Here is a 17,169-nt window from a genome sequence, read left to right as displayed (position 1 = left end):
TTTCGAAGCCACGTATTTGGCTGCGACAAATTTCCACATGATGATGATGATGATAAGCCAACTTCGTTGAGCTGTCATTTGTGATGGCCAGGGTGCTTCTGAACAAGGCCTTACCTGGTTAAAAACATTGTTCTAAATAGTTTATGGTTCAACATTGTTCATGATTATTTTGTGTTGTGTATTCACCAGTACGTGTGGTGTAATGTGTTAGGCTACTTCATTGGTGGATGCTGTTTGCTTTTTAAATCCTTTATATTAAGTTCACTTGCTTGCTTGCTTGCGCGCTTACGACCGTGCAAATCTTTCGGTCGTTTTTTAACCCACTTCCCGTGATTCAATCGAGCTGACATTTTGCACACAGACTCGTTGTGCGTGACAATTTATTTTCGTGAAATTTTTTTCTCCAAAATTTTACACTTTTTAGGAAAAAAATTATAATATTTAATTACCAATTGCTTAATGGTGGCAGGCAATCATCTGACCCATATGTGGCAGCCATCTCAAGCCAGAGGACGAGAGGACTCTAGCCGCCACGCATATAAAGGATTTATAGTGAATTTTTTTCGGTAAAGTCACGTCGGTAAAAAATAAAATAAATTAAAAATGAAAACAACTAAATTAAATCACGACGTTTCGGACACAACACAAGCGTCCGTCTTCAGGTGGGGACAACGTAACGAAAGCACAACCGCTTAAGCGTGTCTGACACACTTTTTAATTTATTTTATTTTTTACCTACGTGACTTTACCGAAAAAACCAAAGAGTATGGATCCTTGGAGTCACGAACACTTCAAATCTAGAATTCATTGGTGGAGTTCGGGAGGAGGAGATGTGCGAGAAGGAGCGGGTTAAGGCAAGGTTTCTCATTACAATTAGTCAGTCGCATAAAACTACACGCATTGATACTCCCTGCCGCCTTGAAAAAAAATACCACAACCCTAGTTCCCAGTCAACATGCCAACGCCGGGCCAACGTTGGAAAATGGTTAGAATCGTTGGCGCAAACGTTGGCACAACGTTGGAGAAAAGTTGCATGTTTGCCGGTCTCTCTCTGTGTGTGTGCAAAAACCAGTCGACGAACAGAATTGAATGGAGCAAAAAGTAGGAGTTTGATTGTGAACAAAAACTCCCCATCTCAAATATTCACATGCCTCTAAAAAAAAATCACACTTCGACAATCCCGTTTTTTGATTGTACGCACAATTTTACTTTCAATCACATTCAGCAGCCGGGTATCTGCAGATAACAGCTCTCACCCCTCCACGTACCACCTCGCGTTTGAGCATTGCCCCTCTCGGAGAGCACGCTTAAGAACTGTTGGACGTCAAAAGGACAGCACCAGCATACCCTCTGGGTGATACAACACACTTTCCCCGTCCTCTTATTTTCAAGCAAGAGTCCGGTAGGCGTGCGTGCGTGCGCGCACGTGTGTGTGTGTGTACCTGGTGCGGTGTGTAGTAAACATCGCCACTCGGGAGACAAAGGCGTGGTGCTGGCCACCCACCGCCTCGTGTGACGTGCCGGCCTTCATAGGTGATCGCTAACAGCACTTGCCCCAAGTCTGTTAAGGCTATACGGGGGATCTATGTCTTTTGTGTCCGCGACCAGATTCGCAAACAAAATAAAAAAATACGCTCGGCACAGTCGTCGATAACCGATAAGACCGTGGCCTTAAAAGGAAATAAATCCATCAGAGGCAGCGTTTCAGGCAATGGGGGCGTCTCTGTTCGTGTGCCATGAAGCAGGACACATTTTTGCCTGAAACGTCGCCTCTGATATATGTTTCCGTCTATGACCAAAGTGTTATTGACGACTGTGTTGAGTTTTGTTGTTGTCGTTGTTATTCTTGGTTCTTTCGGTAAAGTCACGTAGAAGGGAAATAATAAAATAATAGAAATATATAAATATAAAACAATAAAAATGTTTTATTTATATTATTGTATTAGAATCTTGAAAAATATTTATATTATTTTATTTTAATTGTATTATTTCCCTTCTACGTGACTTTACCGAAAGTTCCAAGAATATGAATCCCTGCAGCCACGAAAATGTTTAATCAAAATTGTTGTCGTTGTTGTTAATTGTGATTGTGCCTCGCTGTCAATGCAGTATCGCCAAACAAACTGTGTTTAAGTCGGTTACAGCCCCTAGGGCTTGCTTAGCTAGGACTGGAGTCTCACACTAACAACCACACACACACACTCGTGACACAGGGCACACCGAAGCGGTTGTATTTTCGTTGCGTTTAGTTTGTTGTCGTTCCTCCCGCACCTCCAGTTAGCACGCTTATCTACGTATGGTGTTATAGAAGTTCCAACATACAGTACACACAAAATGGACTATTGGTGCGGCGTTCATATATTCGGCGTTTTTTTAATTTTAGTCAACTCTCAATCGGTAGATTTCACCCGGTCGTGGATCTCTTAATAACGTAGTCGACGAAAGCCCCACGAATATGAAATGCTCGAGTAACGACGTTCGACGATTTTTTTTCCCTTGAAAATATCATCAGAACGGGCAATCGGTGAAGTGGGTAAATTTTTTTCAGATTCATCTATGAGCCGATTATAACACAAACGCAGTCACTGCATTCTCGAACAAAGTGACTTGTTCATCTCATACTCTTAGGTTTTTTCGGTAAAGTCACGTGAAAATTCTAGATTTGAAAATAACTAAATTAGTTATTTTAACTAATTAAATTAATTATTTTCATTTATTATTTTATCATTATTTTTTACCTACGTGACTTTACCGAAAAAACCTAAGAGTATGAATCCTTGCAGTCACGAAAGCTTCAAATCTTGTTCATCTCAGTTTGTATCTCCGTTTATCACCAGTACTCTTAAGTTACATTGGTGTCAGCGTCGGGGGCCTTGTCAATGGGTACATCTCTGCATACCAAAAATTGCCCTAAGATTGATACCACGGGGCAAAAGTAAATCTGGGACATCCGAGACCACCTGGCTAAAGATCGCGAAGGATGAGCTGCTAGCAGCGATCAGCCTCTCTTGGGGCGAGGCTTAACATGTTGCCAAGGACATGAAGGAGTGGGAGGGAAATCATTGTGGCCTCGTGTCCCGCAGGGGAAGACGAGGATGAACTAACCAACTGACGAACTGGTGGGCAGCGGTTGTTGTCACTTGTGGCGCTTTCGTGATTGTTATCCTACATATAGTCAAGTTAAATTTTTGACTAAAAAAAAAATCAACATTCACGAACACTGCTTTTGTGGATACGATAGGAATATGCATGCGGGTATCACTTTTTGCAGGTACGTTTATTTTTTTCGTCACTTACAGTGGTACCTGTTGACCGCCGTTTATATCTGTGTTTCTCCAATATGCAAACCGAAACAAGAAAATAATTCTCAATTTGAAATCGCAATTCGCTTAAATAAATAAATACACGTAAAAAGAACGAATACAGTACACGCAACACAATTCACCCAACCCCCGACTCCCCAAATATAGGCATCTTGTAATATATTATGATATGATAATTATTTTACTGTAAGTGATTTTCATGTAAAAATATGACTTTTAAATAAAGTTAGCTTTCGTGCCGGTGCAATAAAAAAAACATCTCTACATTTTCCAAAGTTTTCTTTTCCTGCCCCACATAATCACAATTGTTTGTTTCCTGCTTTGTAACGTTTGCGAAAAAAATGCCTATTATTCTAGCTCTTATGTACAATAATGCACGAATCAATAAGTGTACAGTACATACGGTATACAGAGACTCCCCTTGTAAGTCCAACTCTACTCCCGTCGATTCCAAACATGTTTGTACGGCATGCACACTGAACACGGGGCATGGCTTTAAAAGTTGTATAATCTCCTGTAGACGTAGATGCCACTGGTCCTTCATGTTCTGCAGATGTAGATGCCATCACCGCCATCTATTGCGCGGCGGTTGAACTCACGACTCTCGGTTCGGACGGGCAACTGGACATACGGACAGGTTTGTTCATATCTCTGAAAGTTCGTGAGTTGTGGAGCCCCTGTATACTTTGGATGAAAATTGCAATGGCGAATGTAGTAGAGGGTTGCCACTCTAAAACCAGTCGGCCTTAAAAACTGTGCAGGTATCTCGCAGTAAAATTTCAGCCCAGCGGCACAACCCAATCCCTCACGACGTTTCATACGCTGTCTCCCCGACATACCTGGTCTTCACCCGAGGACGGCTGCTTGCGTTGTGGCCGAAACGTCGTGAGAATTATTTTATTATGTTTTATTTTTATTATTTTATTACTTCCCTTTTACGTGACTTTACCGAAAGAACTAAGAAGATGAATCCCTGCAGTCACGAAAGCTTTAAAATAATTGTATTGTTTTATTTTTATTATTTTATTATTTCCCTTCTACGTGACTTTACCGAAAGAACCAAGAAGATGAATCCCTGCAGTCACGAAAGCTTTAAAATAATTTTATTATGTTTTATTTTTATTATTTTATTATTTCCCTTCTACGTGACTTTACCGAAAGAACCAAGAAGATGAATCCCTGCAGTCACGAAAGCTTTAAAATAATTTTATTATGTTTTATTTTTATTATTTTATTATTTCCCTTCTACGTGACTTTACCGAAAGAACCAAGAAGATGAATCCCTGCAGTCACGAAAGCTTTAAAATAATTGTATTATGTTTTATTTTTATTATTTTATTATTTCCCTTCTACGTGACTTTACCGAAAGAACCAAGAAGATGAATCCCTGCAGTCACGAAAGCTTTAAATCGAAATTTGACTGCTTTAGTTGTTTAGTTTGTTGTTTCTGTCCCCGTACTGCCGATTAGTACGGTTGGCTACGTGCGTATGGTGGAGCGAAAGAAGTTCAACATACGTACGCGCGTCAAATATTATCGTGTGCTGTGTTATTTCGAAGGTGTTTCGGGATGACCTGATTGTTCTTGTTAATCGATTATTAATTGAGGGATGCTTTAAACTTTCAGTGACGACAAAACCATGCCACTGTTCACTTACCACATTCCTTCCCTTCTCCTGCTCGCGTTCGCTCTCGCGGTTTAAATACAGTCGTCGGTGTGCCCACCGCTGACTCGCTTTGTAAGATGCTGGCTGATACCTAGTGTAGACGTACAAGATCCCATCTTTGTGTTTTACAATAGCGTATATATTTTTTTCAAAAAATCTCAGCACATTCGTCAAAGAGCACTGCGCCAAAAATAAATGTAAAAAAAGTATGCAACGCATAACACCTCGGGAGGACCGCCGGCTCCTACCTCTACGGCTTATGTGCTGCGGGAAGGGGGCCTTTGCTGCGAGACATCACCTGTTATATAACGTGGGACCTTTTTTCGTCCAGTATCAAAGTCTGAAAAAACAAGGATAGTTTTGACCCTTTCTGGCAATAAAATAGGTGTTAAGATTCCTCGAAAAAGGTTTCCACTTGGTGTTTTAACATCCCAACACCTGTTTTATTGCCAGAAAGGGTAAAACCTATTACAACATTTTAACACCTGTTATATATTCTTGGTTCTTTCGGTAAAGTCACGTAGAAGGGAAACAATAAAAGAATAAAAATAAAACAATAAAATTTTCACGACGTTTCGATTGCAACACAAGCAATCGTCATCAGGTGTGGTTTTCACACCTGATTAGATTTGTATTTTTATTCTTTTATTATTTCCCTTCTACGTGACTTTACCGAAAGAACCAAGAATATGAATCCCTGCAGTCACGAAAGCTTTCATTTGAAACCTGTTATATACTTATTTTTTTGGGGAGGGGGGGGGGCAGTGTTTTTGACGGACGTGCTGAGTTTTGTTTTGTTTGTTATTTGTGATCGTGTACCGCCGCCAACCCAACAGCAGCAGCAGCAGCAGCTTCACCACCAAACGAGGTGTTTCATTGACACGACGTTAAGCCACTTCTCTCTCAATGGTCCATGCGTTGCCCATGATTTGGCCATGTTCGGTACACGAAACAAAAATGATCTCAAACGATGTCAATTAATAAAGACGGTTATTATCGTGACGTTTCGTTCTTTCCTACTGAGATCTAGGAATACAATCTGCCCCTCGTGAAAGGGATATTACTTCGTTAAATCAACAAAGCAATCGACAATCATTGTCACGTGCACTGCTCCACCAATCTGGAAAACAAGCGAAAACGAGGGCCCGAGAGTTGGACGTTGGCGAGCGGCTGAAAAACGTTGCCTGACTTGCAACTTCAAAGGAACGAATTACAGGCTCAACATGCTATTTGGGAATGGCAATGTTTAATTCAGGAGTTCATCCATGAAGGGCAAAGTACGTGCCTACGTGCAGTGGTGGCACTCAGGCGTAAGCAAAAGCTTAGGGCCCAAGAAACTCATGAGGACCTAGATTAATTTATACATTTAGGGGTGAACCAAATATCAGTTCGAATTCAATTTCTAGCAAATATATTTTTTAAAAAACCTAACAAATCTCTCTTTCTCACCTCGTTTCCGTCCGTATCTCTCTCCCCTTGTCGAATACAACCTTCTTTGCTTGCCTACTTCGCTCTCATTTTCACTTCACCTCTGTCCTATCCGTTTCTCGCTTCTCTTATCTCACCGCATCTCTATATTTTGGGGGCGCCACGGTGGCGAGATGTTAACTACCGTGCCTGATATGCAGGAGGTCGTGGGTTTGATCCTGCCTCCCACGCCAGCTCACGTGGATTTTTCTCCGGGTCCTCCGGTTATTTCCATCCACATTTTGAATTGACGTCACGCGTTTAGAGTATTTGGCTGCTATACATTTTCCACGTGACGATGAGCCACTTCGTTGAGCTATCATTTGTGGCCAGGTCGCTTCTGAAAAAGAGCTACATAACTCAGTGGGTCTTACCTGGTAAAATAAAAACAGTTATATTTTGTCTACATTCAGTTACATTCTATACATTCATATCATCGCATTGCAGCTTTTATATCTCTGTATATATATGAAACTCCCATCTCACTGGGAGTTCATGAATTGAAATGTGGGGGATGGGGGCAGAGGAGGAGAGCCAAACATTTTTTTTTGCTCAGACTTCCCAATGTGGCATTGTTTCTTTTGTCAACGTGTTCACATCTTCGGTGGGATACTTAAAAAATGCATTACCAAAAAACATTTTACACGACGTACAATATATAAGTTCACGCTGCATCGTTGGCATGCTTGTTCATTTACAGTTCCTCTTCGTTACATGTGTTCAACCCAATAACTTAGACACACACAAAAACATCGACTGCATAAAAAAAAGTGATTTATCAGATGTGAACTGAATGTTCGGCGTTCACCACTCAATGTTCAGAAAGGGGGGCACGAATTCCCCCCCTTTTTTTCCTCCACGCCGCATCAAACACCTGAAAGCTTCGTCTGCTTCGACGATGGCCGCCCCCATCTCAATTGTTGGGCACTTCGGTGTTTTTGTGAAAGTGGAAACTCTCCCTGTCGCCCACTTCATTTCTTCTCTCGGTGCCAACACGACGCGCAGTTTCCTCCCCGTACCCTACGCCCGCGATGGTCCTTATCTCCATCGCCCTCACTCCGTTTCCCAGCACGGCGGTGGCGCCGTTCGCTCCGGCCAACTTTTGCCCCCTGTCCTGCGTCAGCCACGAGCTCGTCTGGTCCGTCCTTGGTTTCGTGCGGCCCGCCGAACCCTCCTTCCTCTCCGCTCTCTGCTCCCCCCTCGATTCGGCGCCCCTCGCCACCTTGCCGGACTCCGCGCTTCTCTCCGACCCCATCCCCCGGCCCTCCCTTGCTCCCTCATCGGCCGACTTCTTCCTCCTCGCCTTCCGGCCCTTCGGCTGTTTTTCCTGCACGCCGCCGGTGCTCTCCCTACAGGTGGCGTCGTCCGTCTTGATCTCGATGCTGTGCAGGTGCACCGCGATGACCACCGACTTGTTGCCCATCGCCCTGCCCGGTTCCTCGCAGGCGCACGCCGGGCCCCAGAACTTGCGCAGCACCTCGCTGGCCGCCACACGGAACCGGTCGCCCGACAGGAAGAGGATGAGCGGGTCCATGATGCAGTTGCAGCTGGACAGCAGCAGGCACCAGTAGAAGACCTGCGCCACCATCTGGTGCAGGCCGCAGTTCTTGGGCACGAGCAGCTTGACGGCGATGAGCAGCGAGCGCATGATGTGCACGGGGATGAAGCAGATGGCGAAAATGAGCAGGATGACGATCATGAAGTGGGCGGCTCGCTTGCGCGTCTGCAAGAGGCGCGGGTTGGTGCTGGAGCAGAGCAGCTTGCGCGCGATGCGCACGTGGAACACCAGCATGATGCCGAATGGCAGCAGGAAGCCGAGCACCATCTCGACGGCGTTCCACACGTTGAAGTTGCGCATGAGCCACGGCTGGTTGAAGCTGAGGCAACGCGTCTGGTTTTTGTGCTCGAACGTGTGGAAGATGAACGGCATGCCGGCCTGCGGGACGAGCGCAAGGAACCAGAGGGCGACGCTCACGAGCTTGGCGCGCATGAGCGAGCGGCGTCGGCTGAGCGAGCGCAGGGGGCGCTCGATGACCTGCCAGCGCTCCACGCTGATGCACGTGAGAAAGTAGATGCTGCCGTACATGTTAGCATAGAAGAAGAAGACCACCATGTCGCACATGAACTCGCCCAGGACCCAGTCGTTGAGCCGCATGTGGTAGTGCACCCTCAGCGGCAGCTGCACGACGAAGAGGAGGTCGGTGAGGGCCAGGTTGAAGAGGTAGATGGTGTAGCTGGTCCACACCTTGACGTGCCACCACGTCACCCAGATGGTGAAACCGTTGCCCAGCAGACCAAGGATGAACTCGAGGATGAGCACGGGCGGCATGACGTTGGGGAGGAAGTTCTCGTCGATCCAGCACTCGTCCACGTCGTCTCGCTCCCCGTCCGGGGCCCAAACTTCGTCCCCCGAGGTCTGCGGCGACACCATCTTTTGTGACTCTTTGCTCCACCGAGTCTGTGGGGAGGTCGACAATGAGATGGGACGGGTCACGCATTAAATGAATACACCGCTGTTGTCCCATGAATTGCATCCATGTATAATCGTTATACTAAGCCTGCCCTAGGCCTCAATATTCACCACCTCTTACTCTTAGTTCTTTCGGTAAAGTCACGTGACTTTACCGAAAGAACTAAGAGTATGAATCCTTGCAGTCACGAAAGCTTGAAATCTAGAATTCACCACCTCTTATTGTTGAGTGTTGACCTTTAACGGGAATTAATCACCTGGGGACTGCACTTGTGGCTCTCATAAATTACATGATGTTGTTGATATCTTATTATGCGGGCACCACTGCGGCAAGATGTTAACTCCTTCACATGGTATGGATGAGGTCGTGGGTTCGATCCCGACCCTGATGCCTGGAGAGTGGAGTTTTCTCTAGGTTGTTTGGTTTATCCCTCCACATTTAGAATAAACATGCTTTGAGAGTACTTGGCTGCTATACATTTCCACATGCTGAGCCACTTCGTTACACTATCATCTGTAGCCAAGTCGCTACTGAAAAAGAGCCATATGGCTCAATGGGCCTTTACCTGGTTAAATAAAAAAGAGGTCAGTTTATATCTTGTTTTATTCTCTGTTATACAACCTGGGTAAAGTATTGTCCCATGATCTATTATATTATTAATTAATTTATTCGAATGATATCTTACAATCATAACGTCCATAAAACCATCCGTGTGGTAATTGGTTAGAAGTGTAGAGGATGTCTCATTCTTCCTCACACACTCGCACCACACAAACAACACGTGTATCTTCCGCACTCGACATCACACACGCCACACGCATCAATCATGCACACAGGGAAGGGTCGGAGGTCAGGGGTCACTCACATCACGTACACAAGGCACGCTCGGGCAGGGAATAGAGATGGGGGTGTGAGCACTGACGTGCAGGTCACGCAATCCGATGGGTGAGTGTTCGGAGAAAGGTGATTGGTGGAGAGGAGGTTTAAAAGGGACTGGAAAACGTGGGAATGAGGTTGGTTTAACGACTAGTGTTGCTTTTCGATTTTTGTCAAGGCGCTCTTCCCCCTCCAACCCAGCTTAAATATACGCACCGGCCGGGTACGGGTACGGGAACCCATTTGCGACCCTGGTGCGGCCGGGTACGGGTACGGGTAAGGAATCAAAACCCGTTTGCGACCTCTGTTTAGCGCCACTCCGGCGGCTGGCTGAGGTGGCGAGCGATGCCGAGCTTCCCACTTCAGGGAAGTTTTTCGTTACGTGGACGGGCCTGTTGAAGCGCTGGGACGTGACTGAGGGCCACAGGTTTTTGGTGGTGCCCTTCACCTTCCTCACCACATGTATAAGTTCAAGTTCATTTTAAGTTCATGTATTAGATATAGGCCTGTGAGCCATTCGGCTCTTGAATCAGGTGCAACCGCAACAAACAAAAAACAAAAACATGAACAAAAAACATCTTAAAGTGAATATTTGACTAAGTGCAAACAGAAAATCCAAGAAAAGCCAGCAAAATATTGCAGAAAAAAATCACTGTACACCAATGCTGTGTGCAAAAATCCCAGTGGGATGCAAGTCAAACAACCAACAACAACCACAAGGCAACTTAGATGAAGGCCATCAGTCTAACTCTGTACTACAACAAACAAACATGGCTAAACCAATCTGGTTAGATTTTATGTCGCTATTTCATTATACCTGATGATGATTGCTTGTGTTGCAATCGAAACGTCGTATTCTATTATTCAATTTAATTTATTATTTTATCTTTAGACGTGACTTAACCGAAAGAAACAAATAATAATTCCTGCAGTCACGAAAGTTCTAAAATTAAGATTGAACCACTTCTACGGGGAAGTTTTAAGCTTATCTTTTTTCTCTCTCTCTGGCGACTTGTTTTCTCTGCCTGTGTCCTCTCTTTAGATTGTTCACACTTAAATTCTAACTTAGCAATCTTTGAAATACGTAATCAACCAGGCTATGCGTTAATTGTGTGTTGACCGACCCTCTGTGTTGTATTACATTACATTTCGATATTTTACTAGGTTATTTAATTTTAGTGTGTCCTTCTCCTGATTTTTTAGGCTTGCTTGCCGTGCCATCGCATTCGCAGCACCTCGTCTGTTGACCACTCATTGATATGCTAATTTTTTCTCTAACCCTCTTCCCTCTCTCTGCCTCCGCCCCCCCCTCTGTCTATTTAAGGCCACCACACAGAGACGATCACCCCTCTCTGTTACCTGTGTTACTCTCGCTATGTATCTTGGTGATATCTGTCTGCTAATATGTCTGTCTATAGTTTTCTGGTTAGATTTTATGTCGCTATTTCATTATACCTGATGATGATTGCTTGTGTTGCAATCGAAACGTCGTATTCTATTATTCAATTTAATTTATTATTTTATCTTTAGACGTGACTTAACCGAAAGAAACAAATAATAATTCCTGCAGTCACGAAAGTTCTAAAATTAAGATTAAACCAATACACTTTTCGGAATCACCAAAATAAAGCCATGAAAGCAATGAAACAGTGATCATAGGAACTGTGACGGAATTTTCACAATAAATGGCATAAACAACATGTACTACCAAAACCCTGCAGCCATAGCTGGCTGCATGAACGCTCGATAATTGGCCGATAACACCCTTCATATTCTGATTCTCAGATTCTCGCCCTGGCTAAGCTCCGGGTCCGCTCCTAGGCTGAGCCGGAGTAACTCGCCTGCGACAGGCCACCGAAAAGGGGTCAAGAGGTCATCACACTGACCAACGCCAATGAGTGTTTAGGTTTGTTGTCCACCCCCGCATCTTTCCGATTAGCACAGTTGGCTACAGATGGTGTGAAAGAAAAGGTCAACGTACAGTAGACGCGTTGAAGAAGGGCAGAACATTTTTTCCCTACCCCCCAGATGAATGAAATCACAGTGCTGGTCACATTAAAGCCTTCCAGTTGGCTGCACTCAGATTTTGCCACGCTATCAATTTTTCTGAAGGTAACAAACGATATACATTTTTCTTTTCCAGCGCGATTTTCAACAGTTCTGCGAGAGGCGATAAACAACGCTGTAAACGATTTACCTCGACTCAAAACATAAAAAGAGCCGGCGCTGTTATTCTGTGTCTGTGACATTGCCTTGACGATTGGCTGGGGATGGTGTCCCGAGGCACCTCGCCGCTGTTCTCTAAACGCGGCTCCAAATCTGTTCGCCCCGAAAACTAAACTCGCAGCCCGAAAAAAAAAATCTGTTCCAAATTTCTCCCACCCCCCCCCCCCCCCACTGCATCAGTTATTGCCCTTTTTTTTACTTGCTTAGAAGAAAAAAAGAGAAATGCGCATGTGCAGGACATCGAAGCCAATTTTTTTAAAGCTAAAAACGTAACAAAAAAAATACGTGCGCGCAGTCTAGGTGAGCCGAAGCGTGCCGTGACGTTTGTTCGCATCGTGTAAAACGAAAGCCGCACTCTCTGCCGCTATTCGCTCTGGTCACGATAACAATGCTACTACGCGAGCTTGCGTCTTCATAGAACGCCCCCGTTTTGGTAACGGAACGAACGCCAGATATGAAATCCGGGGTCGTGCGGGGACACGGTTCGGGTTGGGTGTGGTGGTAGTGATGGTGGTGGTGGGGTGCGAGGGGGCGGTGGAGGTCACGCAAAGGACGAGGGACCACGTCCAGAGAAACAACTCAGAGAAGGGCACTCGGGAAAGGGCGGCGCGAAAGGAGGGGGGAGGGGTGTATTGGCGGGCGGGAACCCCAAAGAGATACAGATTCATTATAGAGAGGGGTTGTTTTTGTTAAACGAGATACAGATTGGCGGGAAAGAGGAGATGAGAGGGCCTTTATGAGGAGGAGAGGAAACAGGGTTAGTAGGAGGAGAGGGGGGAGAGAGGGTTTAGAAGGAGGAGAGGGGGAGAGAGGGTTAGTAGGAGGAGAGGGGGGAGAGAGGGTTTAGAAGGAGGAGAGGGGGAGAGAGGGTGTAGAAGGAGGAGAGAGGGGAGGGTTTAGAAGGAGGAGAGGGGGAGAGAGGGTTAGTAGGAGGAGGGGGGGGGGGTAAGAAGGAGGAGGGGGGGGGGGTAAGAAGGAGGAGGGGGGGGGGTGTAGAAGGAGGAGAGGGGGGGGAGAGAGGGGATATAAGGAGGAGAGGGGGGGGGGGGAGAGAGTGTTTAGAAGGAGGTGTGAGACGAAGGTTCCGGGCTCCGCGGAAGAAGAGGTTCAAGTCGAGCCCAGTGGTGGTGCCCTACCAAGTGTGCGTGTTGGTGTTGATAGGAGCAGTCAAGATCCCTGAGCAGGACGACTCGAGTAGTGGGCTCTCTTGCCGTTAACAGCGGTTTGTTTGTTTTGTACTATTATTATTTTTTATTATGAACAACAACAACAACACACACAAGTGAGCAGAATTTTTCGATTTAAAGTTTTCGTGACTGCAGGGATTCATCTTCTTGGTTCTTTCCGTAAAGTCACGTAAAAGGGAAATAATAAAATAATAAAAATAAAATAATTCTCACGACGTTTCGGCCACAACGCAAGCAGCCGTCCTCAGGTGAAGAACAGGTCTGTAAGACGGCCACCGCACTGCGCGCTTTCTGTGGCCGTCTGGAACGCTCTTCCTTCCGACACTAGTTCGCAACTGGAGGCTTATGGCACTTTTCAATAATTTCGATTGATGGCAATATTTTTTTTTTAAATGAGAACCGCTTCTTGTTGGTGTCGTGTTTAGTTTGTTGTCCTTCCACCGCGGTTGTGGCTACGTAGCTCTCGCATGCGTGTGCAGGTGGCACCTCGAGTTGCCCCCTGTCCTGGTGTTCCCTGCACTGACCTCATGTTGAGTCCGTAAGCCTTCCCTAGGCAATACAAGCCCCGGTCTGTGTCGGTAGCGTAATAACAACAGTAATAATAGTACACCACTCAAGGCAATGCATTGCAATCCCGCACCTCCGATTAGCACAGTTGGCCACGTACGGTGCGAAAGAAGTTCACCATACACACGTACGTAATGTGGGAGAGATTCAAGGCAAGGACGAACGAGTGAATGAATGAAGGGGTGGCCAAGTGCTTCCTGTACCCCCATGAACAATCCCGGACGGAGCCCCCACAGATGCATGGGACTTGATATCTCATACTCTTAGGTTTTTTCGGTAAAGTCACGTAGGTAAAAAATACAATTAATAAAAGTAATAGAAATAAGTTACTTTTATTAATTTTATTTTTTACCTACGTGACTTTACCGAAAAAATAAAAAATGTTATAAAAGTAATAGAAATAAATTACTTTTATTAATTTTATTTTTTACCTACGTGACTTTACCGAAAAAATAAAAATGTTATAAAAGTAATAGAAATAAATTACTTTTATTAATTTAAATTTTTACCTACGTGACTTTACCGAAAAAATAAAAATGTTTATAAAAGCAATAGAAATAAATTACTTTTATTAATTTAATTTTTTACCTACGTGACTTTACCGAAAAAACCTAAGAGTATGAATCCTTGCAGTCACGAAAGCTTCAAATCTAGAATCAAATCTAGAACTTGGTATCTCCCCACGACAGATGCAGCTCGTGCGCCTCAACCGGATTCGTCTGAAGAGGTGATTCCCCGGTAAACACGGAACGTTGGTCTAACGTCGGCGCAACGTTCGATGATTTCGGGGTTCTCACTCACCAGTGTGCCGTGTGTGTGTGTGTGCACCAGCGACGACATAGCAACCGTCGTCACAGCGCGCCTATAAAACTCTGGATGTGTAAGCCCAGGAAACACGGAACGTTGGACAAACGTTGATTCAACGTTGATCCAACGTTGGTCTGACGTTGGCGTGTTCACTGAGTGAAGGTGCTTTATATAAAAAAAAAATTAAACACGATGTTTACTTTGGTGCAGTCCCTGAAATACTTAACTCGCAGTTGCGTTTGGCACACGTCCTTGTCTCACCATTGGTACCTCATTTGCCAGTAAAAAATATGATAAGACCAATGATCACGTCCTTGTCTGTTACGTGTGCGTGCAACCAGAGCCCGGATCAAGGCGTGGGGGGCTTTAGGAGCTGCAGCCCAGGGGCCTCCACCAGCCGCATTTGTCGACGCACCAAAGGTTGACAAATCCGCGGGTCCACCCAGGCCACGTTCACGCGTTGGTTGTGAGAGAGGCAGAGTCACTCCACCTTGTCAGAGGTCGTTCCACCCTCCCCCATGTCCAATGCCAAGGGATTTGTGGCGCAGTGCACCAACGACCGCACCAACTCCACCGTTTCTTTTCACCACATTTTCGCTGCAATTTCTGTGGAACTGCAGTTTCGGGTTGTCTGCTGCTGTTGCTGCTGTTGCTGCTGCGCTAACGAAGCGCGCTTTGAGCAAACACAGATTTCACACGACGGCTGACAGGCACACCGACCGAGCGGACACGGCAAACACTAAAGGGTCCTCCGTCACTTCGAGTCACTATTTTTTTTATTTCACCACAAGGCAAAGGCTCCACTGAGCTATACAGCTCTTTTTTTCAGAAGTGGATCCTGGCCATCGCAAAAAGATAGCTCAACGGAGCGGCTCATCGGAGCGTGGAAATTTATTGCGGCCAAATACTCTAAACGCGTGATGTTTATTCTAAACGTGGACGGGGGGGGGGGACCCAGAAAAATCCACGCGACCGCGGGTAGATAGACCCGCAAACTCAAAATATACCACAGGCGTCAGCGTCGGGATCGAACCCAATGCCTCCTGCATATCGGGCGAGGGAGTTGGTGAGGCAAACGCTGTTTGCGACCACCTAATTAGGCAGGCAGGAAACTTGCTGGATGAGGTAATCAATATATCTCTCTTCCCCGTTGTGCTTCTGAACACGCACGTCGCAAGAATGACGGTGCTCATGATGGAATCAATTAATCTAGAGGAGACCAACAGCAGATTCACGCGGTAGTTGTAGTAATAATAATATTAATAATGTTTCAGCTCTTTGATAATTGTTTTTTTACCCTTCTATCTGGCAACAAAACTGAGACCTTTTTACAAGGAGTCATGTTTTCATAGACCGCAATACCTGCAGTCATAATACAAACAAAAGAACATAACTCTGATAATGTGCACTTCAAGGACAGTGCACATTATCAGAGTTATGTTCTTTTGTTTGTATTATGACTGCAGGCATTGCGGTCTATGCAAACATGACTCCTTGTAAAAAGGTGTCAGTTTTGTTGCCAGATAGAAGGGTAAAAAACCAATTATCATATTTTTACTGGCAAATGAGGTTCCCATAGTGTAGTTTCAGCTCTTTGTGAAGGTCATTGTTGCAAGGACCAGTTCGGATATCGCTCACCACTCACTTTTGCCCTGGCTCTGAATTCGAACTCAGGTCGCCAGGTTCACCTCACGGTGCACCAACCACAGATTGAGACACCAGTGCTGTAGTTCACTGACACACACACATATATATTGTGAAAGTCTATGGACGTGACCTGCGTTAGTTAAGGGTTTCGAAGCAGTGGTTGGTTACGCTGAGCTACGAACTCGGCAATCTGAGTTCGATTCCCGTCCATGGCTATCGGTGTGCGAGCGTGAGATTGGAACCAGTCCTGCACCCCACAACCGACATCCCCTTCACTAACCTGCAATGACTGGCATGGTGAAGTATGGTCACCCAACCCCCCCCCCCCCCCCGATTGACATGGCATTCATCCAGCAATTGTATTCATCGTTACGATTGACAATCGAAGCAGCCACCACTACCACTGCACACGAGCCGCGTTTAAGTTCATTCAACTGTTGGACGTATTTGTGTTGTTGTTGTTTTTCGATTTAAAGCTTTCGTGACTGCAGGGATTCATCTTCTTGGTTTTTTCGGTAAAGTCACGTAGAAGGGAAGTAATAAAATAATAAAAATAAAACATAATAAAATAATTCTTACGACGTTTCGGCTACAACGCAAGCAGGCGTCTTCAGGTGTAAGAATTATTTTATTGTTTTATTTTTATTATTTTATTACTTCCCTTCTACCTGACCAAGAAGTTGTTGTTGTTGTGCCGTTTGAGCGTGATGATTGCACATGGTGTACCCAGACACATCGATGAGCACGCACGGATGGCACAACACACTGACGCCCCCCCCCATCCCGATACGTTCCATTCATTGGCTACCACATTCTGATAAGCTCCCCCCCCTCTTCTCCTCCTCCTGAACTTGTATTTAAGAGCTTGCATCTTGAATCCCTGCCTCACTTGATGCAGCAAATCTGGCTGTGACGGTCCCACCTGATGACGGA

At 45.3% G+C, this 17,169-nt stretch overlaps 1 protein-coding gene across 1 annotated transcript in view; it reads right to left on the bottom strand.

The window, feature by feature from the left end:
- Nucleotides 1–2,782: 2,782 nt before the first annotated feature.
- LOC144735216 (P2Y purinoceptor 1-like) overlaps nt 2,783–17,169 on the bottom strand; it is a 32,283-nt gene continuing 17,896 nt past the window's right edge. The window contains exon 2 of the mRNA XM_078617695.1: nt 2,783–8,913. Coding sequence (XP_078473821.1) covers nt 7,369–8,886 — 1,518 coding nt within the window. The 5' untranslated portion in view covers nt 8,887–8,913 and the 3' untranslated portion in view covers nt 2,783–7,368. The remainder of the gene's footprint in view (nt 8,914–17,169) is intronic.

Source organism: Lampetra planeri, chromosome 54 (assembly GCF_965212315.1).
Source record: "Lampetra planeri chromosome 54, kcLamPlan1.2.h2, whole genome shotgun sequence".
NCBI lineage: Eukaryota > Metazoa > Chordata > Hyperoartia > Petromyzontiformes > Petromyzontidae > Lampetra > Lampetra planeri.
Note: the sequence above shows the minus strand (reverse complement) of the source record. Positions and strands in the feature narration are given on the sequence as shown.